The 23,898-nt window shown below is 42.3% G+C and overlaps 2 protein-coding genes across 2 annotated transcripts; both read left to right on the top strand.

Moving 5' to 3' along the window:
• Window positions 1-494: 494 nt before the first annotated feature.
• LOC119741213 (extracellular serine proteinase-like) lies at window positions 495-23,811 on the top strand. The gene is made up of 9 exons (XM_038216945.1): window positions 495-2,214; window positions 4,958-5,483; window positions 6,146-6,289; window positions 19,259-19,439; window positions 19,912-20,018; window positions 20,775-20,922; window positions 21,568-21,758; window positions 22,462-22,633; window positions 22,890-23,811. The coding sequence occupies exons 2-9, from the start codon at window positions 5,349-5,351 to the stop codon at window positions 23,165-23,167; spliced, it is 1,356 nt and encodes a 451-aa protein (XP_038072873.1). The 5' UTR covers window positions 495-2,214; window positions 4,958-5,348; the 3' UTR covers window positions 23,168-23,811.
• On the top strand, window positions 720-1,712 carry LOC119740614 (trace amine-associated receptor 8-like). Its single transcript, XM_038215976.1, has one exon. It carries the CDS (start codon window positions 720-722, stop codon window positions 1,710-1,712), a length of 993 nt encoding a protein of 330 aa, XP_038071904.1.
• Window positions 23,812-23,898: the final 87 nt, after the last annotated feature.

Below are 23,898 nucleotides of genomic sequence, written 5' to 3'. Positions count from 1 at the left end.
AGTATGGGCATTTAGCACTAGTGGCTATGGGAATTTTTTTGCACTGTTGCACCCCTATATGCATTTATCCATGCGGTCGTACCATTAATAGCGCCACCTAGTGTACGAGAGTGTCCAGTCTCCTCAGCCCTCTAATTAAACTCTCATATCAGTTTCTCTCTTGATTGTCACATCTTAATTCATTGCCTTGTAACCCTTAATATTGGTTTACTATTCCCAATTGCCTTGCCTTGTTAACTTCCCTCCAATGTTTGCTCATCTCTGACGAGATATATGTCATTGTCGTTTGTCAATTTGTAATTTTGTCTTTTTTTCCTAATCCTGTAGCTGTTTACCCAGGCGCTTGAAAGCCCCGTGCAGCTCTGGGAATTGACCATTATACTTAAATCAGTCGGATGTGGACGTTATAAACTGCCTTGTTTGCCCTTTCAAGGGGGACAGCCAGATCCGGGTCTCAAATTGATGATGAGAAGCGTGTTTGTTATTAAAACGCTACCGTGGTTGGTTGTGGTTGCGCGTTTAGCTGTTTGTCTGCTGTGTGAGCAGTGGTACCAAGTGTGTTCAGCAGATTCTAAACCCCCATTAGTTTGCTATTGAGCATGCTGTGCTGTTGTTTTGATGGACTCGAACTTAACAGTTTGGTGTGCTGGCCGGCCTACTGTATTACATACCCTTGATATCAAAGCTAATTTCATCATCGTGTTTCGAAGGGAAAAAATATGGCGTCGCCGACCAATTCCACACAGCTGGAGGATCAGGAGCCTCCTTACAACCCATTACAGCTTGCCATACTTGTAACTCTCTTCATCATTATTGGGTTGTCTATGCTTGTGGGCTACCTCTGGGTGATTGTGACCGTGGCTCGCAATTCACACCTCCGCACCGTCTCCAACTCCTTCCTGGCAAGCCTTTCCGTGGCTGAGATTTTCACCGGAGTTTTGGGCCAACCCAGCATAATCGTTTTCGTAAACTTACAAACTTTCAGCCAGATTTCCTACTTCTTCTCGGTCTGGGTAGTATCTTTCTGTTTCGTGGGATATTTCTTGAATGCAGTTCTCATAGCGGCCGACAAGTGGTTCAAAATCTCCCATCCTTTTGTTTACGTCCGGATGATGACGCGGGCCAAGTGTGCCGTCTGCCTGGCCGTGGTTTGGGGGTTGGCCACGGTAGGCACTCTCCTTGGCGCGGTCGGTCAAACCTTCTTGTCCAACATTTCGTTGGAGAATTCAGACGCCGCCTATACCTCTTTGGTTTCGGGGACTTTGGTCTACTTTTATGTGTTTATTTTACCTAGCATAGTCATCATCATGGTATTTAACTGCTTGATCGTGCGTATTGCGAGGCGCCAGGCACGGGCCATAGCGGCAGATCTACCGGTCCCTCCCCGGCAGTTGAATCCTGGTGATCCCCAAAACGCTCAGGTTGAGGTCAACCATCGCAAGAGCACCAAACAATTCTCCATCTTTCTGTTTACATTTGTGCTGGCCTGGGTCCCCCTGGCCGTTATATTATACGTTATGAGCTTCTTTGGTGCCCTGTCCATGGTGTCACTCAATGTTGTATTCTTGGCCTTTTCGACGGTCGCAGTGGGCCAGGCGGCATTTGGAACTTTTATTCTGACGATCCTACAGCCCGAGTTCAGACAGATACTGAAGCTGAACCTGCGATATGTGGGGAAGAAACTGCGTTGTTTCCCCCGCGGGAGCCAATAACTTGGGCGGGGCAAGTAGTAGGGGAAGGGGGTTAGTCTCGCGGAGTGGGCATCTGAGAACCAATTTTAAATTCATCAGTAATTCTGACACTGCGTCAAATAGAACAATATTCTGTAAATTGTTGAAGAGCAGTCGTACGACGGCTGAGCTGATAACGTTAATTATATCAAGTCTTTGTACCCTAAGGTTAAAGTCTGTTTTCCCAGGCGAACTTTTTGGACAGTCTTCAACTTTGAATTGTCGCGTTAACGGAAGGGTTTGTTATGTCTAGGGAGAACCTTTCACGTACAATCTATGTGAAAACCTGTTTTTTTTGTGTCTGAGGATCATTATGATGACTGGATCGTATTGAGGAAAGCGCAGCTGGAATGTCAAAGGAATTTCGGCGTGATCGTATTCGAGAGACAGAAACAGAGCACATGGACATGCTATTTCTTTTTTAATGTTTCTTATCATGACTCTTCATATTGTGGATGTGTTCAACCCGAGGAAAGTTTGCCAGGTAAGTCTCTATAACGGTGTAAATAAAAATTCAACTATTCACAAGGTGAAAATTCACTTAAAAATTCACTTCACAAAAAAATATGCCTCTGTCATTCGCCCATGTGAATGTGCCTCTGCCATTCGCCCATCACTGTCTTCTCAAAGGGCGCTGATGAGATTTTCACGAAATGTGGTAAGCACACAGTATTGCGTCAAATTATACTGCCACGATCAAAGCGCATGATCCATTGCCACCCGCGCAGTTAACCAATTTTGTTATGCACCCACCCAAAGTCATTAATTTACCGTAACACGCGATTGGTATTTTAATCGTGTGATGTGAGACAACTAGTCGAGTGATATATAGGGTGCTTTCGATTAGCTTCCACGTGCAATGTAATGCGAACCCTGCGGTGTATTTGCCTTGCAAAATTAAGGTCAAACGTTGTTGCGAGGCGGAACTTTAAAATGGCATACTGTCATCGATCTGCTCTTCTGGTAAATTTTTGTTGTCTCATTGTAACCAGATCAATTGCTGAAATTCGAAAAATTTACTCTGAATTATCAACAAGTGCGAGTGCACAATAAGCTCTGGCTAGTGACGTTGCAAGAAGTCTTGCATTAAGGTCTTGCATGAAATCGATCATCCCTGCCAGAGCTTAAAAATGCGACGCCAAAAAACATTCGACGCCGATGGCACATTATTATTGTGGGACATCATACTTTGGTCAATTTACGTGACAGACAAACCGACTGACCACCAAGTGACATGTAGAATTTCGTACCAGAGCTTAAAAATATGTATAGCCAATTAAACACCGTTAATAATTGGCAATATTTGTGTCATAAATATCACCATTGTACCCAATTCGTATTCAAGTTCCCGCCATCTTGAATCTCACCAGCTGCAAGATCGTCCGATTACGTCATTATTGCGCCCAGCCAGCCACCAGAGACCTACGAGCTGGGGCAGTGGTGGTTGGATCACGTGATGGCTATTATCGAACGCTCTCGTGTAAGTTTCATCACAAGTGTAAGCTAATTGAACGCACCCTGGCTATATCATTATGGTTTAGATTTTAATGGACAATCGAAGCGCTGATGTGGCGTGGTGGATTTCGATTATGGCCGTTTCGGATTGAGTGAATAACGTGGGTTTGAAATTGAATCTTGGTAAGGTCATACTTGTTTTGCATTTTTTGCTTCATAGTGATTTGTTTTCTTTAATAGTGTTTGATCAATTAAATCAATGAAAAAGATGTCACCTTTTTCGCACTAATGGCACTTGAGGATTTTTTAAAGGGGAGTAAAATCCGAGAACCATACCTTAACAACTGTCGCATGCGCATAATGGTCAGTGACTATATACTTGGTTGTAGAAAAAAGTAAGTGTCGCCGGCAGAGCACGCTGGTCAAAAGTTAAACCAAGACTAAAAAGCAGTAAATCTCAAATTAAGACCCAATCCGCAACGGGCGTTTTGTCAGTGGCTACGGCCACAGCTAAGGGCATCACGTGGGGATCGTAATGGCCCGCGGTTGAGAGTTCGATTAGCCCGGCTGTCGTTTAACCCGGTACCCATGTCGACCCGGATGAGCTGAACGAACGCACCCGTTATCTGGTACAGCACGCCCTCTGTTGGTGAAAATCAATGGTAAATAGGTTATTAAAGATGTGTTCCCTTACTATTTTAGACTTTAATGTCGAAAAATAGTTTTTGTTTTCAATTGGTTTTTTTTCCTAGCAGTATAAAGGATATTCAGTTTTGAATGAGACATCGAACGAAAAAATCCACCAACGTTTAGTTATTGAAGTATTTCTTCCCACAATTTGAATTATTCGCTGCCAGACAATAATTCAGGTCTCTGATTCATTTTGTGCGCATTTTCAGAGAGTTGCAGACGTAAAAAAAGATGTTTTTTTACGTTAAAACAAAACTTAAAACTTAAAAATCGTCAGAGAAAACAGATCCATATTTTGAAAAGCACGGGGTATTTATGCATCGTCAACCGAATCAATGTGAAATGCATTAACATAATAAATATTGCATGCAATGTTAATGTGCTCAAAGCCACAGCTGCATGGCTCGAATAGAGATTAAAGTTAAATATTCCACTCTGCTCTTGACGTCATCATATTGTACTTGCGTAATAATTTATGGAATGAATCTAATAATAATAATATAGGCAAAACTAAATTTTGTGCATCATACCTTGAAAATTGATTTTCGAAGCCGAAAGTTAAGATTTGATTTCCAAAATGGGCAAGGTAAAGAGTGCATTTCATTTAGCTGACACTTATACTAGTTTTAAATTTGTCCAAATAATTATTACCTTTTGAAACATGGAACAAAAACACTATGTGAGACACAGACAGTACTACTGGAGGGCATACAGCCCAAATGATGGTGAAACATTAGAGGCGTGTAGGATCATTTTCTTTTCACACATTTTGTTGCTTCTAATATTACACCACTCAAAATCCAAACCTAACCTGATGCAGTTTCTGCTCAGAGGATATTACACTTTTAAGAAAAAAATGAAAAAAACCCACATTATTTCGTCAATACGTAACTCTTTATTTCCAACAATCATTGGAAATCACACGCGTTTCTTAATTTCTTCTTCAAGCAATACTTTGGAATAAATGATGGGAAAATAAAGCGGACGATCAGTAAGCGGACGATCAGTTTGCAAACAATATTGAAATGCCGTGGAAATATAATTCTGCTAAAAGTATTTTTTCCTCTTTTCTTTATCAACAGGTGATTCTATATTAGAACAGCTGTTCTTGAAATGACGTTTCTGTTCCGTGAATTCTCAACGGCCTCACTTCACCGCAGCAAACTTTGCATTGGATCAATTCTGCTAAAAAAATAACAAGAACTTATTTACAAAATCCGGGTCGATATTGAATAATCCAGCTGCACTGATTTATCGACTGCAGTTTTTCTTTTGACTGCGGCATTTATTTCCGTCGTGGCTTTTGAAAATGTTGGTCTCTGTAAAACGCTGTGAAATAGCAGTAAATTAGACTGTAGATACCAAAGTTTATGTGCAATAATTCCACAAATCAAAGAAGTACTACAAATTGAATCGATGATACCTGAAGGTTCGGCGTAAATTTGTTTGTCACGAAACTTTGATTTGCCGTGGATGCGTTTAGTAATGGCTGTGTTAACAGTTTCGTCTGCTTTTCTAATTTGGGCGGGAATTCTGCTCGTTGAGGGAATTGCACCACTTCACAAGACTGCAGAGAAGGTCCCTGATAGTTACATCGTCAAACTCAAGGTAAAGCTGGGTTGGTTGTCTGTATAGCTATAGCCATGTTTGTTGTTGTTGATTTGTTTGTGTCCGTTGTTTGTTTGTTTGGAGTCTGTCGTGATATCTTCCTGTCATCATGTTTTCTACTTTTCAGTACTAATTTGTGTATATTGGTTAGAAGATTTAAGTGGAAAGAAGCAATTCGCTCTGTCTTGTAGTATTTTGTTCTTATTTTGCAAGAAACCGAATGTTATATTTGTCAATCCCCTAATTTGTCTTTCGGTCGCACGTTCATGTTCAATCGAAACTCGGACCCGAAAAAACACCCAATCGAGTGTGTAAGACGGGTGTTCCAGTAGATGTTTGTTTGAATCTGCGATTTTTTTGTTAAATATATATGCCCTTGATTGCAGACATTGTAATTAAATTTCAAAGTCATGAGTCGATTGTTTTTTGGTCAGCTTCATAACAGGAATCCATGTAGGTCATCTTTTTATCGTCGCTGTAGAAAACAGCATTATGCCTTAAATCTGAAATAATGGGTTTTTAAGGTGAAGCGGATGGGCTGGGCACTTTTTTTTGGGGGGGGGGGTAATTTTTGTCCGTCCTCATATCTGTTTATTTGCCGCATTTGGCATGTTTTTCCCCCACAAATATTATACACTCGATTTTAACCTTTATTTTTGTAGGATAATTGCGACGTGGATGTGGTGGCCCAACAGCTAGAGGACCACGTGATCATGCGTCGATCGGGTGGCAGACTGACCCACCGATACCGGAGATCCATACGGGGATTCGGCGCTTATCTCCCCACCAAAGAAGCCGTCAACCTGGTGAGTGTCTGCGCTCGTTGTCGTGTTTCGTCAAATTGGCGTATTTTTATATCGACGCATGGGTGTTGACGCTGGAAAAATGATCCTGAAACTATTCCAGAAATGGGGATATCATTTAACACTATAGGTGGCGCTATTCATGCAGAATCTTGGACCTACTTGTGTACATATAAATATATATTTACGCGCTTTACGTTCACGGATAGAGGTACTAACTGTTAATTTTAAATTTTAAAATAACTTATGAGTGACTTGGACGTTTCCCTTGTTTTCATTAAACCACCCCGCACCATTAATTTTTACACAAATACTGCCAACAAACTTGTGGGGTCCAGCATTTTTGGATGATGCACTGCTGCAGACGCCCTGGTCAACTTGAGTAGTCCGGGTGATAGATCCTCCCCATCTTACTTGGGAACATGGCGTCGCCAGGATTTTTTCTAGAGGGGGGCAAAAATTTTTTTTTGCCAAAAAATGCTTGTATTTCTCAACACATTCTCGATTTATCAGTTTTAGAGGGGGGCAGGGACATTTTGCCCCCCCCCCCCAACTCATTAAATTTACACCACTTTGTCTTCGCGCCTCTTTTCCTTTTTTTTTTTTTTTCTTTTTTTTCTTCCTTTTTTTTTTTTTTTTGCTTTTCCGGGGGGGGGCAAGTGCCCCCCTTGCCCCCCCCCCCTCGCGACGCCCATGCTTGGGAATACGGGGTAGACTGAAAGACTAACAAAAACAATCGTATGTCAGTGAATTCCGCTAAGTAGGGAATTCATGCTACGTGCATGTTCTCTTATTTTCTAATATGACTGTGCTCAAGTTCTGAAAAAAAAAAGAAAAAAAAAACCTGCCAATCATTTCAAATTTTGATCGGCCTTTTATTAATTCGGACCCTCTTTGCAAGTCCACACCATGCCAGAATTAAGCGGTGATATATATATATTTATTTTATAAAATGTTTTCAGTGTAACTTTCTAGGCCAGTAACGATGCAGGCGACCTTTCTGCACAAACCCTTGTTAGGCCTATACTCTAGTGTGACCCCGAACAGATCTTTCTTTGGGTGCGCTCGTTTAGGGTAGACACGGGACAGCCCCGTGCCGTTCGATTAGCTCTTAAGTCATACTCGGGGCTCACCCAGGTCAGCCACCACATATACCCTGTTCGTGAGTAGAGTTAGTGGTGGAAATACGTCATACGCATGCGTTGTTCATTCCAAGAAACGGACATGCGGCCGTACAGACAAGTGGACTTAAACATTATATAACTTTTGAAGTCTGAAGGGTAATAATTTATTGAGTTCATTGCGACTTTTGAGGTAAGAAGTCCAGCCCAACTTTGTTGAGTTTGCAATTGACTGAAAAGCATTCAACCTCAAACTAAGATCCAATCCGAAACGGGTGTTTTGTCAGGCGTCACGTGAGGGTTGCATTGGCGGCCCCCGGCTGTCGTGGCTGGAACCCGCCTGCCTTTACCCGAGTCGATCCGGATGAGCTACTCGAACGCAAACCCGCGGTTGGCACTTTCTGCCACCCGCGGGTTGGCAAAGGGGACTCAAGGTCGATGTTGCAAAAAATAAGAATATATTTGAAACATATCATTGGGTTGTTGAAAATAAACATCAAAAGCCGCATCGCTATACCAAAGCCTCTTTCTTGACGATGAGGGTGTTAATATGCAATTTATGGCAAAATCAGCATTGGTTTGGGTCAGGTAGGCCCACTATAAAAGAGGAAGGTGGACGTCCCATGATTTGGGTAAGATGAGACCGCTAACAAAAGGGACCATAAAGATGGTCCATTTTGGTTATCCCGAGAAGTTTTGGTCAAATAAAGTGCCAACAACGGCATATTTTATACCCTTGTGGCAGCCCATACAAAACGGCGCTCAGTATTAACAAACAAAATAAAGATCTATAGCCCAGATTGTGCAACTAAAAATTATTCTTTTCAAGTCTACCCCAGGTATGGACCAATTGTTGGCACGTTTGAAGTTTGTACGCCGTGAACTCACTGGCACGATCAATCTTGTGCGGTCAGTAACTGTTGATTGTTAGTGATGACAAATACCACTGAAATTCAATCTTGTCGCAGGGGAAAACTTTTACACAGCTTCGTTGTGCTGTAGTTTTCTAATATAATAAGCTTGGGAAATTGAATTATGCTTAGGAAAAATCGTTGTTACCATCGTTGGTCAAAATACAGAATGTAAATTACTGCGACTGCTTTTCGGTTGAATTTAGATGAGAACGGATTTTTCCCGACATTTTCTTCCGATGTATATACCCTCAACCTAACGTACTGCTCCCAAAACCTGTATAAACTTTAGCTGAGGATTTAATAAGCAACTTCACTTAAACAATCGTCTTTTGGAAACTTTTTTTTTTTTTTTAATTGAATGGTACAATTTCTTTGCCGGCTTTCGAAAAATAAGAACAAAATCTCTGAAGATTCCCTTTAGCAATAAACTGCTCGGACTGATGTCACACCAGTGTCTGCAATCAACAGCTTTTGTTTTAAGCAAACCATTTTTTCACGAGAAAAGAATCAAACTTCTTGAAATCATTGTGTATGGCGCCCTCAAGGTCCTGTTCTTTGAATTCAAATGAACCCACCGCGCATTGAGGGGCATCTCTTGTCATTGTCCCGATGACATCAGCGACATACTGTTATAAATCACTGTCCTTTCCAATACACAAAGAACGTTTGAATCATCACTTTAATATAGCCTACAGTTCAAGGAAATGCCCTTTCGAGATTTAGGTCATAATCACATGCAATAATAATGTGACTACGCGGTGGGAGGATATACACATACGACATAGATTAGTATCATGTTTCCGGGTTTGGACGGTATGGCCTGATAGATAATCTGGCTAGCTTGGCTAGCCGTATCGCAAGCTCGGTGTTAGTTATAATACTGAGCCCAAATTCAAAATTCCAAAACTATGAAACATAATGAGTTGTTCCTCTCCAAAAAGCATCTTTAAATTACATACAAATGTACTTTCCAGGAGTGTGTCTTACTCAGTGTTTGGGAGCATATAGTGTAAATTGTGTAGGATGATTTCACCTCGTTGTGTATATTCTAAGGCAAGTCAAGAATAAATTTACGAACTTTAAGCATTCCACTTATTATTTTTGGCCCCACTTACTAGTATCATAACATTATCAGTCAGTGGACGATCGGGGCGGTGCAACCTCCCCCCCTTAAGATCCGCTTCTGCTACCCGCCCCTCCCCAGGTGGGTCAGGACTAATTTGTATTGACGGATCAAATCAGTATGTTCTGTTATTTTAGAAGGATCAAAATTACACTAATGCATACATGTATGTTGTTGAAAACTAAGGAAAATATCTCTGATATTTATAAAATTGTATTTTCCAACTGTATCGAAGCTTAGGTAGGCAAGCCATTTGAAAGCGAATCGAATAAAAGGGGCTGAATGTTCATGTATTGATGTAAACAAAACTGACTTTTCACCCTCGTTTTTCATACCATTCAGTCACACGTGATGTCATGATCCCGGTCATGTTGGTCTGATCCCACGGTATAGTGATCCACATTACTGCACAGCAAGATAATGTATGCATTACAAATGCGGCCGTTGCGTTCACAAGGCCGGAGTATCAGCTGCATTATTATCTGCGTTATTATCATGGTACTTCGATCGTCTTTGACCATGACCCTTACAATTGGGGCAACAATGAAGATGTTTGTACGCTGTATGAATTATCATTTGACCAGTGCTGGGCGGCAAGAACAACAAACGACCAAAGCTTTGTAGCGTTGTCAGTGTGTAAAGGGAGAATCTACGATGCTGTGACCATGATGGAGGTAGAATTGTGACACACACGCAGTCGAGTATCCATTTTCTTTGTGACTCAAAAGCTGTAACCGGTTTGTTTACGCGTAATAATTTCAAGGATCCGAAAATCCCGCGATGATTCTCGACTGGAATTGATCATTTCCCGTACTGAACAAAGAGATACGTCACTAACCACGGTCATAGGTGCGGGAAACTGCAGTGTGTTTTGACTAAGCTTCTGTTTTTGAGTTGGTCGACGGGTTATATAAACGGGGCTGATTGGCACAATGCACTCGTGGAGCTTTTTTGACTGACGAGGTTTTTATTCTGTTCATGCAAGGAAGAAAGGTTAAGGTTTATCTGCCTGAAGCATTGAGAAACTATTCAATTGTGACTGTGGAAGTTAAGTAGACATCTCTTTGGCACGGCTGGATTTGATTTTGAGTTCTGCGTTGTTACTGCACCAATTTTCTTTGTCGACTTGTTCCTTGTGCAGACTTGAAAATAACGAACATGGCAAACTTCAAGAGGTGCATCGTCTTCACTTGGATTGCCTTCGCCGTGGCAGTGTCGATATCATCAATCGTCGTGGCAGTGTTGATGCGATTTCAAGACTTGGACGGACACTCTTTCCTGCTTGGTTCGGGCGATCAGAAGCCATTGCTGAGCGGGACTCTCTATGCTGAATCCTTCTCCCGCTACTACTGCCAAGAGCTGAATGTGACGGTAGCTGAGGGAAGCGCAGAGGGGGCCATGTTCAGCGCATACGCGCTACCCTCTGCCCCCGTACCCAGTGGGGTCTCCGACAGGCAGGCGGTTAAACAGACGACGACAGTGGGTTCCAACGGCGTCTCACCTCCTTTCGCTTTCCACCTGCACCGCGGCCCGAGCGCCGTAGCCTGGATGAAACTCCACGCGTGCAGTGCCACCACGACCCTCACCTTGTACCGCTGTCCCGACCAGTATACTGCTCAGGCATGGGAGCAAAAAGGGATCAACCAAGGCTGCGAGGTAATCTGCCAGTATTCCACGTGCGGGGCAGAGGTGTCCAACTACTGTTACTTCGTAGCCAACTCTGACGACAAAGTGGACGAGTTTGTCTTCGTGCTGGCTGCCCTGGCGGGGCCTCCTTTGGATAACAAAGTTAACATCGATGGTGGGATTACCCGTTACCCGTACGACCTTAGGAAGCATTCGGCTGCTTGCCTGAATACCACCCGTTGCGAGCTGGCCGTAGATATGACCGGGACCGAAGCAGTGGTCTTGGAGATTCCACCCGAAGTCACTGCCAACTCCATCCTCCTGCAGACCAAGTGTCAGGCTCGCGTCGGCATCTACATCGCCTTCTTCTTTGGTTGCCCCCTGGCCGTGATCCTGATAGCATCCTTGCTCGTCTTTCTCCCTTGCTATCTCCTTCAGAAGACGCTCAAGAAGCAGAGTATCGAGCTCCAAGTCAAGGGTCTTGGCCCCAGGGCTGGCGTCCCACCTAGTCAACACGATGGAGTTGGACTTTTGGACAACGAACATCTCAATGAGAATTGTTGAACATTCAACTTCACCCTCGGTTCTTTGTTCCGTTTCGGTATTCGTAGTTGGTAAAGTCAACAGATACTCTTATCTTTGGCAGTATAAAGGGTCGGTAAGAATATAAAAAAAACACCTAGATTTATGCCTGCCACTATTATTTTGAGTCACTTGAGGGCACCCAGCAGTACATGCATTGCTCATTTTGTACTTGTACATAATTATGTGTGCGTAATTTTACGTCTTTTATCTTCATCACCTCATTGCACTTTCACCACCATCACCACATTACGACTAACATCACCATCTCTACCATCACCGTCATTACTAACCAATTACCAATTGGTATACCTTAGGGGGCAACTTTCTAGTAAATGATTTGGCACGAGGGAGACACTGGACATAAAGGAGACATTTTGAAAGTCTCCCTATATGTTTAACTATAGGAGGTAGTTGCTATAGTTTGGTGTCGAAAGTTGCTTACAAAGAATTCCTTATAGATCGAGAATAGTGTAATTGAAAAGTTTGGGTTTGAAACAGATTGTTAGAAATGGGCTTTGAGGGTTGCTTGTGCACAAGTCTATGCGATTTTCTCCCTAATGTATCATTGTTGGTAATAATCATTGTGATCATATCGCCATCATAATCACCCTGATTAACAACACTACCAACACCACACCCTTAACCATTATAATCACCATCCTAACAGTCTCCATCACCATCACCACCTACACAATCACCATCATTGTCACCATATCACCAGCCTCACAATCATTATCTTCGCCAACACCACCACCCTCACATTATTATACCCTCACCATATTCATTATCACCATCAGGTCACCACAATCATCCCTATCATTATCACCATCATAATCACCAACACCATCACCTCCCCAACAACCACCATCTTTATATTATCATGGCTGTCTGCAGTTATACGACCCCAGTATCTTTTCACTTGTATCTACATCATTGTTGGTCAAACCATAGAGCTAGGTTAACTTAAACCCCAATCGCGATCAGCTTGACATTTAAAATAATGATTTATTACGATTTAAAATTGCCATTTAAAATATTGCCATCGTCATTCTATAATCATTGTAATTATTGGCATCCATTAATCGTAATTCCTTGTGTAATATTCATCATCACTATTTTAATCTTCGGTGAACTACTATCCTTCATAACTTAATGCCCACTCGCTTACCATGTTGCCATTACTGTTCGATCATCTTCATCATAACCCTATACCTTTCCTTTACCGTCGTTACATGTGCTTTCATGTTTATGACATCATCATCCCTAAGTATATCTTCATTTAATTAACACAAAAATAACATAAACAGAATCTCTATAAATGTAGTGATAAACGACAACTTGAACGCTATACATTCACATGATAAGAGCTGAATCATTTTATTATCAAATAATGTTACGTTGCGATGAACAATAATGTACAATGACAATTGTTTTAATCAATGTAGTACACAGTTTAGTACAAAAAATATGTAAAGTCAGTACATTGTAAAATAACGTTGCAGTATTTACCATTAACATCCACATCTGTTTATGTAATTATTTCTGTTTTGGTCGTTCCGGTTGATTTTCCTTTTTAATAACACGCATTGAATTCCGGTGTTTGTAAAAGTTCAATGTACAGCAGTGGACCTTGACTGCAAGTGCTGCTAAATTTAGAATTTTTTTTTTAAATGCTGCGATTGTATAATTTCTATTTTTCCAAATTATTTCTTTGTACAGTTTCTTTTTTTTCACAGGGGGTATTGTGTACAGGAATTTGCCTCACCAAGTATTATTAAGTTATCAGTCAAAATTGTATATTTGTGTAAGTGCAGCAATTCGAAAGAGTAAAGAATAGAAGTTCTGGATGAAATAAAACTATTGGTGAAACTATTCGATGAGAAGTGCTTTTCCTTTTAAACAAACTAATTTGTTATTGTGGATCGTCTTTTGTGTTCATTAAAAAAAAATATCTACTGCGCACTGCACTTCCACACTGTATCGGTTGCTTGTGCTATATATAAGGCGAAAAATCAAAGTGCGCCACCTTAGCCCTCTGTATGTTAGAGGACATCAAAATATATTTACATTGAGTAAATAATTTTAATTTGAGCCTTCAAATGCATATTTTGTTGTATTTACATGCAAACACAAAGAAGGTGTTGGAAATTCAAAGGCAAAAACTCTGATATTTATCACGAAATCACATGTTTCCCGTTAATTGCACGTTACCCAAACCTTTTTATTGACCTTTCATAAATTCAATAACAAACTGACCGATTTGCAATTTGAAAATATTGAGTCTACTCGTGCACAAGAAAGAAAATGCATGCAACAAAAAAAGGGACTAAATACCAAAATTTGACAGAGATCGAAATTATAATGTGCATGGCAATGGGTTCATTACAGCAGTATTCGACGTTGGTTAATGGAGTTTTATTCACCATTTTGTCCGAGTGTCCCCAACCCTCGAAAGAAGGTCTCTTCATCTGGAGATGCTGGAGATTGGATGTTTCCATCTTCGGGGTAAGAAGGGGGCGACGGCCGCTCGTGGTTGGGTCTCAGGAAGTCTGAGCGGTCAAGCTCATTTTGTCGTCGGCCCAGAGATCTGTACTCGCGTGTACGATCGGCCTGATCTGTGGCTTTGATGACGCTGGCCTGTGTCTTTCTCAAGCACAGTGCACATCCACCGAGAACCAGTACGATAGCCAGTGGCAGTCCCACGAATATACAGATGTAAATCGGCACTCGCGAGATGCAGTTGCCTTCGAAATGAGTAGGGTTCATTTTAGTGTCGACAGGTATCTGGAGTACGATGTCAGATGAGGCCATAGGAACTGGGAGGATGCAGGACCCAGTGGCGTTGTCGCACGATGCTACCTTCTTGTCAAGCTGGTATGTCGAACCCCAGACATCAAAGTCTATCTGGACTGATTCTCCTCCTGTGCCTTTCCCAGAGGTGCGATACACCACAAGGATGACGGGCTCCAGTGTCTGACTGTTTGGTATTTGCTTAACCAGATATGAGCAGTCCATTTGACTGCCTCCGCACTTGGTAAAATTACACGTCAAACCGTAGCTGCAGGCACCACTGTTCGGACCATCACTGATGAATCTTCTGGCGTCATCCTCATCTGTACAATTAACAACAGAGACGTCAGTTTGGTTACTACACGGGCTCACTTGTACATAACCCGCTGGTGGCGATACATGATAGATAAAGTACTGGTTGAGGGCATATGCACCCAAAGTCCCTCTTTCGTGAATGTACCGGTGGATTTGACCATTTGCCAAGCGTGCCTCTGCCGACAGCGCGATGATACTGAAGACTCCCCCGGGTTGAGGCCCATCAAGCTCCTTGCTGGTTGACACCTGTGGGCTGGTAGCCTGCACGCTGTACTCGCTACAAAACACCCCGCTGAATACGCTGCTTTTCTGCACGGAGACGGACCAGCTATCCCCGGCTCCGAGGGTGACCGAGGTTGCCTTGTTGTAGAGGTCGTAGCGGGTGACTAGACCAGCGATGGTAAAGACCGCAAGCAACACGACCAGTAAGACCATGCCAGCGATCCGGACGATGGGTTTATCCAGGGCGCCATCCCTCCGATCCTGCTCGTAATCACGGTCAGATAGGAGAGGTTGACTGGACGAAGATGAGGAATCCGACATGATGATGATGGTATAGGCCTACTTTCGAGTTATATTATAGATATTCTTATAATAGCTTCGGTCGTTCAACATCACAAACTTTAGTGTCGAAAAAACTCACGTAGCCTATAACACCCTTAACCAGACACTGTCTAGATTTCTCACCCCGACGAACTTTGCCCATCCTTTCACGTGACAGAGGTCACATGCTCATAAGTAACTCCTATTTTCCTTATCACATGACATGCGAGCGCCAATTTGTTTCTTTCAGATAAAATAAACACCTGACGACTTGAACCTTATCCCAGGGTGCCAGGTTCAAGCACTCGAAAATGTGTACAGAGACATATGTGTTTGCCAAAAAATTGCTGACGCAAACTGATCGCAATCGCAGAATGTGCTGGTCCAATTGAGAAAATACACGTTGGACAAGTGGTTTGGAGTACAATCACCGAGTACTTAGCAAACAAGAAATTGTGTTGCTTTATATACTTCATGTGGTTTATTGTAGCAACTCCAACAGATTTTTATTTAATGCTTTGCTTTCTCATAGTGTATAGGTCAATGGCATTTTTCTTCAAAAGGTAGACCGAAATTTACTCCGTTCACCAGCAGAAGTTATTTTGAAGAACAACTATGAATAACTATCGACGGGCTTTTCTCTGTATTTGTAAAATTGACTCATCTGAATCTAAACTCTTCATGTTAAATTATCATTCCACAGAGAAAAGAATGTTTAAACGATTATCTTGGCTACAAACTCTACGTAATAAGACACCCTTATGGGTAGGGTGTACTGGCAAGGATTTCTCAGTTCCTCTATAATGCCCTGTTTATTTTTTCATTCACTTCCCAAATCCTTTTCTAGATAATTATTTTAATATACAACAGTCGTAAATTAATGTACACAAACTATTTTAAACAACAGCCTTAAATCCATAGCCAATAGACTTTATTCACTAGTCGGCCATTTTAAATTGAAAGCGAGGTAAACTCGTCATTTTTGGAACTTGCGAGAAGAAATGAAAGGAATGAAATAATAGGTCATTGCAAATCATTACCAGTCTGCTCTGATTAATAATTTAAACTTTAAGATTAAACAGACCCTACTGTATATATATATATATAAAAAATTGAAAGTGAGGCCCGGCATGCACTGCAATCATAAAAAATAGTCTGGCACCATCCCATTCCATAGTTTACAATATATAAAATAGATACAGGGAACATGATCAAAAATGGCTTCCTTTTTGAGTGAGCCATTCATCTCGTGTCATATTACAAAAGCCTCATCTCTATCATCGCTGGAAATTCATTTTTCTTTTTAAACGACCACAAATTAAACTGCTGTTTAGTTTCATACGTTTACTTTCATCGGGAATGTTCAATCTTGTTGCAACTTTCAATTGCAACATAATTAGTAACATCCTATCCTTACCCATGCGAAATTTGAAAATACTTTGTATTTTACAATATTTACCGTACGTGGGTGGAGGTATAATAGAGTATGTCAAAATCAAGTGAAAACATTCCAAACTGTAGTCTCATATTGAAAGATGTTATGTTCTTGAAAGTACACATGGTTGGTTGAACCTAAATTATGTGGATTTTCCAAAGTCAGGGCCTTGTTAAATGTGTCTTGAATTAGGTTAATGCTAGAACAAAACCATGGTTCAAACACTTGGCATACGGTCTGATCTGTACGTTGTGATGTGTATCAGGCTGTAAGCAATTACGGATGACATCATCAGTGGGGTGCTGTACTGCTGTGGTCCAATTGCGGTGTTCGGCACGTGTGCCGTGGTACATGGGTTCGAATCCTGACCGTGGGAACATGGGGCTTGTGCTCTTGAACAAGGCACTTTATCATTATTGCTTCGACCTTCGGATTGGATGTAAAGTCGTAGGTCCCGTGTGTTTTGTAACGAACGTTAAAAAACCCAGTATAACACTTATCGCCATTAGCCTTGCCCCGGTGTTTCTGGCAGTGGCTGCGATATGCGCCGCAGCACCTTAAACACCCTTATAAGGTGCTACATAACGGGTCTCATATTTCTCATCAAACTTCATTTACCTGTCTTTAATAGACATGATAGACATAATTTCCAGAGCCTTGAGTACCTAATTGTTGGTAGATACGTGGGCTATATAAGACTCCGATATTGCTCCGATATTATTATTAACAAAGAGGATAGACTATTGAGTCATTTTTGGTATGGGAGTAAGGTAAAAGGAACGAGGTTGTGCCACAACAGAATGCCACCCAGTTTATTGCCTTTCCTCGTACGGAGGAGGAGGATGGGAAGGTTGGTGTTGTTCAGTGTTTACTTGGATGTTACTCTCATCAATACGTGGGTTGTATGTTGGCAGGTTGGACCGACGACGTGAACTACTGTTTGTACGGTTAGGCTTAGTTTCTTTGAACAAGCAGTAAAACACGCTGCCGAAAAATACACCAGTAACGACGGGTATTGCCCCGAAAATACAGACGTACATCAGTATTCTGGGGTTGCAGGTGCCTTGCAGGTGGATGGGGTTAACCGCGGCATCAAGCGGTACCTCATACAAGATGTCCAACGAGTCTATGGGAACAGGCAAGATGACTGTGTTGGTGCCGTCTTGTGACGCTACCACGTTGTCTAGTTTGTAGACGGGTCCGTGTATATCGAAATCGATCTCAACTCGCTCGTCGGCGGTACTGAGTCCCGAGGTGTCCCGAGAGACGACGATTATGGCGCGACGCATGAAGTCTTTATCGTTCATTTCAGTGAGGTATAATGAACATGGTTGATACTCGTGCATGCGACACTCCAAAGCGGAAGATAAACATTGGAGGTAGCAGTTCACATTATAGCCATTTTGGATAAACGTTTTGGCATCTTGTTCCGTTTGACATAGTGAGATGGTCAGGTCTGTGTCGTTACTGCAAGCAGTCACATCGATGCCACCCGAGTCAGTCACGTGATAGACAAAGTACTTAGGGTAGGCGTAATTCCCTAACACCCCCCTCTCTTGCAAATGTCTCCAGACCGTATCATTGGCTATCTGTGCCTTGCGAGACAGCGCGTAGACCTTGAATGCTTCCCCCTCTCCAGCCTCGCCAGAACCGAAGGAAGTGCCCACACTGTTGGGATCAGTGGCTTGGACTGAGTACTCTGAGCAAAACACACCGCTGAAAACATCTCCTGCTTGGATGGTTACCGACAAGACGTCTCCGCTTCCTAGGGTAACAGACGCAGACTTGTACGCGTTATAACACACCATTGGGGATGCAATGAACAGAACGGCAACCGTAAGACTTAGTAACGTGGCACAGCAGCACAACATAGGTGCAGGTTTACTGGGTTCAGGAACCACATCGTTCCTGTCGTGACGTTCAACGTCACTGTGTTCGGCCAAAAGCGGTCGATATGTCGCGTCTGACATTATTGGGTTTTCATGGAACACAGAGTTTCTTGTTAGTGTCTGAGCTGTGTAGCAAAGTGGACGCCAGAACCCACAGCATCACCTTAGTTCATCCAAAAGGAATCCAAGTGTAATAGCAGGAAATGCTTTACAGCAAAGATAAGGTCTGCTGAAAAAGTCGTTTTCATAACACTCATTGCATCACGTGCAAATACGTTAGCTCTAACACCCACGATATCACTATGGTGGACTTTGAGCCTGTATTCATCAAAGGACTGTTGATAGCCAGATAACTGCGGAAATGCAAACAAGACTGAATCGAATCGAAAGCACAACTTCAGCAACTTAAAAAAAGAAGAAAGAATAACACAAGTTGAAAAGTTAACCGTTCTTAAGATTCGACATCAGCACAATTCGGAGAGGCGACGAAAATTCTTGCAAATCTGGCGCTGAAGGCTGAATGTTTTGATGCCTTTACGTACTAGCTAGGAGGTTTTATATTAGTTTTGGAGTCGCGCTTTGAGCCTTTGCAATAATGGCTTTGCGACTTGTTCTTTAATTTATGATATAGGTGTTGAATCACGAAGCAGTGGAATATGTGCAGGAGAATGGTATCGTCCGTGTAACGTCACTAGATGAGGCACAACTGACGTCATCGAGCGCATCACGGGAGACGTCTTCGAATATACCATGGAACTTGGACCGGATTGACCAGGCTGAGTTACCGTTAGATGGACGATATAACCCAGCAAGTACGGGCCAGTGAACCAATAAGTGGGGTCTTAGCCAAATTGGATTTTGCCTTGATTTTGTACCTTATTACGTAACTACTTTATTGTTCTTTCAACTGGTAAATTGACAATTTTAAATACATGTATCGGCCTATAGGTCGTTGATTTAAAAACTTAATTGGAAGCTTTGGTAGGGTGTTCCTTTTAACGTATTTCTTGTGTGTTAAAAAGGGTGTTTATGATGGATCCCTGCTATTAAGGCCTACACACAACATTGAATGCTTATATACTCAGGCTAGGCCCACATACCCATCCTTTGAAATCATTCGTTTATCATAAAACTATCACCGACACTCGCAACCAATTATTGGAAGTGGAGGCTCCGACACTCTGACAAGTGACGTTTCTTTCCTTTTTGTTTTAAAGAATATCATTACTACTTTATATTTGCATGGACTTAAATGCTTTGACCTTTGCCCTTATGAATATGCAGATGACGGCAATGATGTAACGGTATACGTCTTAGACACCGGCATCCTGCCGACACACGCAGAGTTTGGCCAGCGGGCCAGTGCTTGCTTTGATGCTTTGGGTGGCACTGTAAGGATTGAATTTAATCTTTCAACTTAAGATAATTTTGTGAAAAACAAATGATCAGTTTTAGTATAGTTTACGTTGCTGCCGACAATAAACCCGTTCAGTATTCCAACTGCGATTGGGTACATCATAGTTCGCGATTTTCTCTCCGTGATATGTCTCCGCAATCCACCGTACGAATTCAAAAAAATATAGACGTTACAAACGGAATTGAGGAAAGATCTTGTTCTAGTTCTGCCGAGTTAAGTCCAAAACTTCAAAACACGTCGAGTACATTATGTTTTGTAGTATTTTTTAAATGTTTATACTTTCGTGCAAATACTACTTCCATTTTCTTTTGATCACATGAAAATGATCGGATTACAAAGACTTGTGTCAAGTAATCTCTTGCGTTTGTGCAAGGGTCAGAAGTCAACATTAGCAAATTGCCTTTCATGACACCCCCTCCCCTTAAAAAAAATAATTGGCTTTGTTTATGTGCCCAGCTATTTTACAATCAAGGTGTTATAGTTTAGCCCACGGATAGGAAATAGCACCTGCCTACCGCCCGCTAGAGGAATTTCAAATTAACACTGAAACCGAGGTCCTCAGTGCTCTTTGTAATGTCGTGTGGATTAAAATGAAGACAAGGTCTCTTATGTCATACCGAGGCTTGCCCCGAGAGCCTCGGTTTGGATGCTGATTTGAAATTCCTCTATCTGTGAGGGCACCGGTTACCTGTATTTTGACCTCCCATTTGATATATATATTTTGTTTCAGGGCATTGACTGCACGGGTCATGGGACTTACGTAGCTGGTATTGTAGCAGGAGAGACGTACGGTGTGGCTAGCAAGGTTCGAGTGTGTGGTGTTCGAGTAGTCGGTGCTAGCTGTGATACAGAGGGGACGGTGGCTGATGTAGTTGCTGGTTTGTATATTGCCAAGGCCATCTTGGAATTAGTGGCGAACTGAGCGGAGGCTACACGGTGAAGATCGAGTTACGAAGACACGAAGCTTTTTTTTGCATATCGATTTATCTCGGTCGCTAATTAAATTCTTCAATTTGCGCCTGGGATTTGCTCCGTCAGTCAAATACCAGGCTCGAGTGAAGATGCCATCGTCAAGAGGCTACCCCTCTCCCTCCTCGTTTACAGCCTACCCTTGTCATGCGCCAGGGACTGTCTGTGACGATGTGACTGATCTATGTCACGTCCTTGGTCCCCTTCCCGTCCTCGTTCTGTCCCGCCCCTAGCTATCGTCAAGCTAATCCCCAATTGCCGATGCCGATTTTCAAAACTAAAGTTCTTATTCAGGGGCTTACTCAGCGTTTGGGCTTGCATATTTGGTCATTAGTATTTGCCCATAAAATCGCAGTGCTATCGAGTTTCCTATGGACTCCGACAAAGTTGTTCCCGAGAACAATAAGTAATTACCTTCATGAGTTTGGTACGCAGCTGATCACGTAACGTGGCTCTTCACCAACAGATTGCCACGCAAAGACAAAGCAGTGATATTTTTTTATTCATCAAACTAATTACATGTTCACTGTAAATTCCCTTTTCACACCATCTAGGTATAGACTGGGTAGGTCACCATGCCTCTAAGCCAGCTGTTGTCACTCTGTCGCTCAACATGTACGGCGAGCACATCCCACTAGGCCACGCCTTGGACGGCTTGATAGAGCTGACGGGCGTCACGGTGGTTGTCGCGGCCGGTAACATGGACGATGATGCCTGCAACTGCAGTCCGTCCGGTAACGAACAGGTCCGTTACTGTTTTGTCTAGATGCATTTGCTTGTAAAATAGCGCCCTCTATGGGGTATGCGCGGGTAGAATATTTTCTACGTTTCTTTACGTTATTTTGCATGCTTATTTTATGGATACTCTTCTATCATGCACGCGTGCGGCACATGTGTGCATGGGTTGGTTATCCTTTACGACTGCAGGACTTGGGGTAATGGGGTGTGTGCGATAATAATGGGTCGGAGGACCTGGGCACTAGTCCTCGGGAGAATTTCGCCGTGTACAAACCTTATGGGATCCGTACTAGAAAAAGGACAAACAAAAGGGGAAAAAAGAAGGAAAGGGGCAGGTCCTCATGAGTATAGTAAAATGAGTGGATGTGAGTTTGTTTCTACATTCAATAGGGGACGTTGATCAATAGAGGACAATAGGGTCCCCAACTCCCGAGAGGTCCCCAATTTGGATTCGTCACTACAAAACCGTATGGGAGGTCTTCCTAAAAAGTTAAGGTACAAACAAAAGAGGGACAATAGGGGGTCCCTAAATTCACACTTCTGTGTGTGTGCTGTGGGGAGTGGGGGGGGGGGGGGTTAATACTTTGCCTTTTGAACGTCGTATGTTTTGCTGAGGTGCGTCACAGGGGACTGTATACAGATTCTGAAGCTAAAGGGATTTTATGTTGCATGTATTTTCCATATCCTTTTTAATTTGTAATTAACGATAGGTCATCACTGTTGGAGCAACGAACGTGGAAGACACGAGGTGGCCATCATCCAACTGGGGGCCCTGTGTAGATATCTTTGCGCCTGGAGTCGAGGTTAAGAGTGCTACCCGCACGGGACCTCACGATACCATGATTCTGAGCGGCACGTCCGTGGCATGTCCGCACGTTGCAGGTACATGTAGCTCAGGGGTATAGAAGTGAGAACAGAGACTGCATCACTGGGAGAGGGGGAGGGTATAGGGCCTCATTTTCTGGAGATGGCATCTAATGGCTTTCAAACAATAAAAAGCTGTTTCTTTGTCTTACCAAAGGCTCTTTTAGTTAAGCCATTGTAGTACAGGACACCTACAAAACATTACTCAAAATAGCCTTCATTCTCATCTATCTATTTTTTTTTCATTTTCTTGTTTTACATTATAAATATTCAGGAGCTGCAGCGATCATATTGGCTGAGGACCCGTCCCTGACTCACGCCAGTGTCAAGGCCAAGATTCTGGCCGCTGGTACCCCGGACGTACTGCTCTTCAATCAGGGTAACACGACGGAAACCATCGAAGCCACGGACAACCTGCTGATGCGCGTTCAGACAGAGGGGGCGCCCTCTGAAGTCAAAGAGAACTTTGAAGAAAAGACCGAATTGAACATTGAAAAACCGATTCCAAAGATTGTTTTCCAGAACGTGGATCGCAGTCAAATTGAACCTTAACAGTAGAGAATGATCCTTTCATAATTAAATAATAATAAATTCAAATGATTACTGTAATGGGGCGGTATAGAGGCCTGTAGGTCTATATAGAATACATTTTTTTCCACGTTCCTCCAATTAATTTTTTTATTGAACCATGTTATTTTTCATGAAGATTTCATGAAGAATCACAGAGGCGTTTTCAACAATGACACCCCCAAATATTTATGCCATATTCCGTGATTTAAAAAAAAAATATTTTCAGCAGCCTGAGGAGCGCGAACTTTGGGTCGAAACCAGATGGAGAATTTGTTTTCCATGTTCAAAATTTTCTGATCTAAAATATTGAGGCACTTGAGATGTATTTAAAGGGTTCGTGAGATGAATATTTCTTAGGATCACATTATTCTGTGCAACTTGCTACTCCTCTTAAATGTATATGATATCACTATTTGGCATCCCTTTTTGGTTAATTTTATTGAAACGTGCACTTCTTTAAACATTTAAAATTATCCATGCTTTTCCGGAGAAGAAGTGAGTGCGCTACTGTTGTGACGTCATTTCAGGAAGTCCGACACTGTTCAGTTTAGGGGTTTTCTTTTCAAAATGTTAACCCAAATTTTGCTCATTGAAAACGTCTGTGAGAAAGGCTTACTGCCATGTACTCACTCAACAACGAATCACCAAAGAAAATTTAAGCAAAATATAAAAAAAAAAAAAAAAAATTGTCCTCAAATAGTTGGACATTGAGG

The sequence above is a fragment of the Patiria miniata genome, unplaced genomic scaffold, assembly GCF_015706575.1.
Source record: "Patiria miniata isolate m_02_andy unplaced genomic scaffold, ASM1570657v1 HiC_scaffold_5, whole genome shotgun sequence".
In the NCBI taxonomy this organism is placed as follows: domain Eukaryota; kingdom Metazoa; phylum Echinodermata; class Asteroidea; order Valvatida; family Asterinidae; genus Patiria; species Patiria miniata.
This window is presented reverse-complemented; position numbering and strand designations above follow the sequence as displayed.

Excerpts from the sequence above, each read along its gene's own strand:
- LOC119740614 (XM_038215976.1), top strand. The coding sequence starts at position 720 with ATGGCGTCGCCGACCAATTCCACACAGCTGGAGGATCAGGAGCCTCCT.
- LOC119741213 (XM_038216945.1), top strand. The coding sequence starts at position 5,349 with ATGCGTTTAGTAATGGCTGTGTTAACAGTTTCGTCTGCTTTTCTAATT. Across the intron at positions 20,019-20,774 it reads TTGATGCTTTGGGTGGCACT|GGCATTGACTGCACGGGTCA; the intron begins GTAAGGATTGAA and ends ATTTTGTTTCAG. Across the intron at positions 22,634-22,889 it reads GGCATGTCCGCACGTTGCAG|GAGCTGCAGCGATCATATTG; the intron begins GTACATGTAGCT and ends ATAAATATTCAG.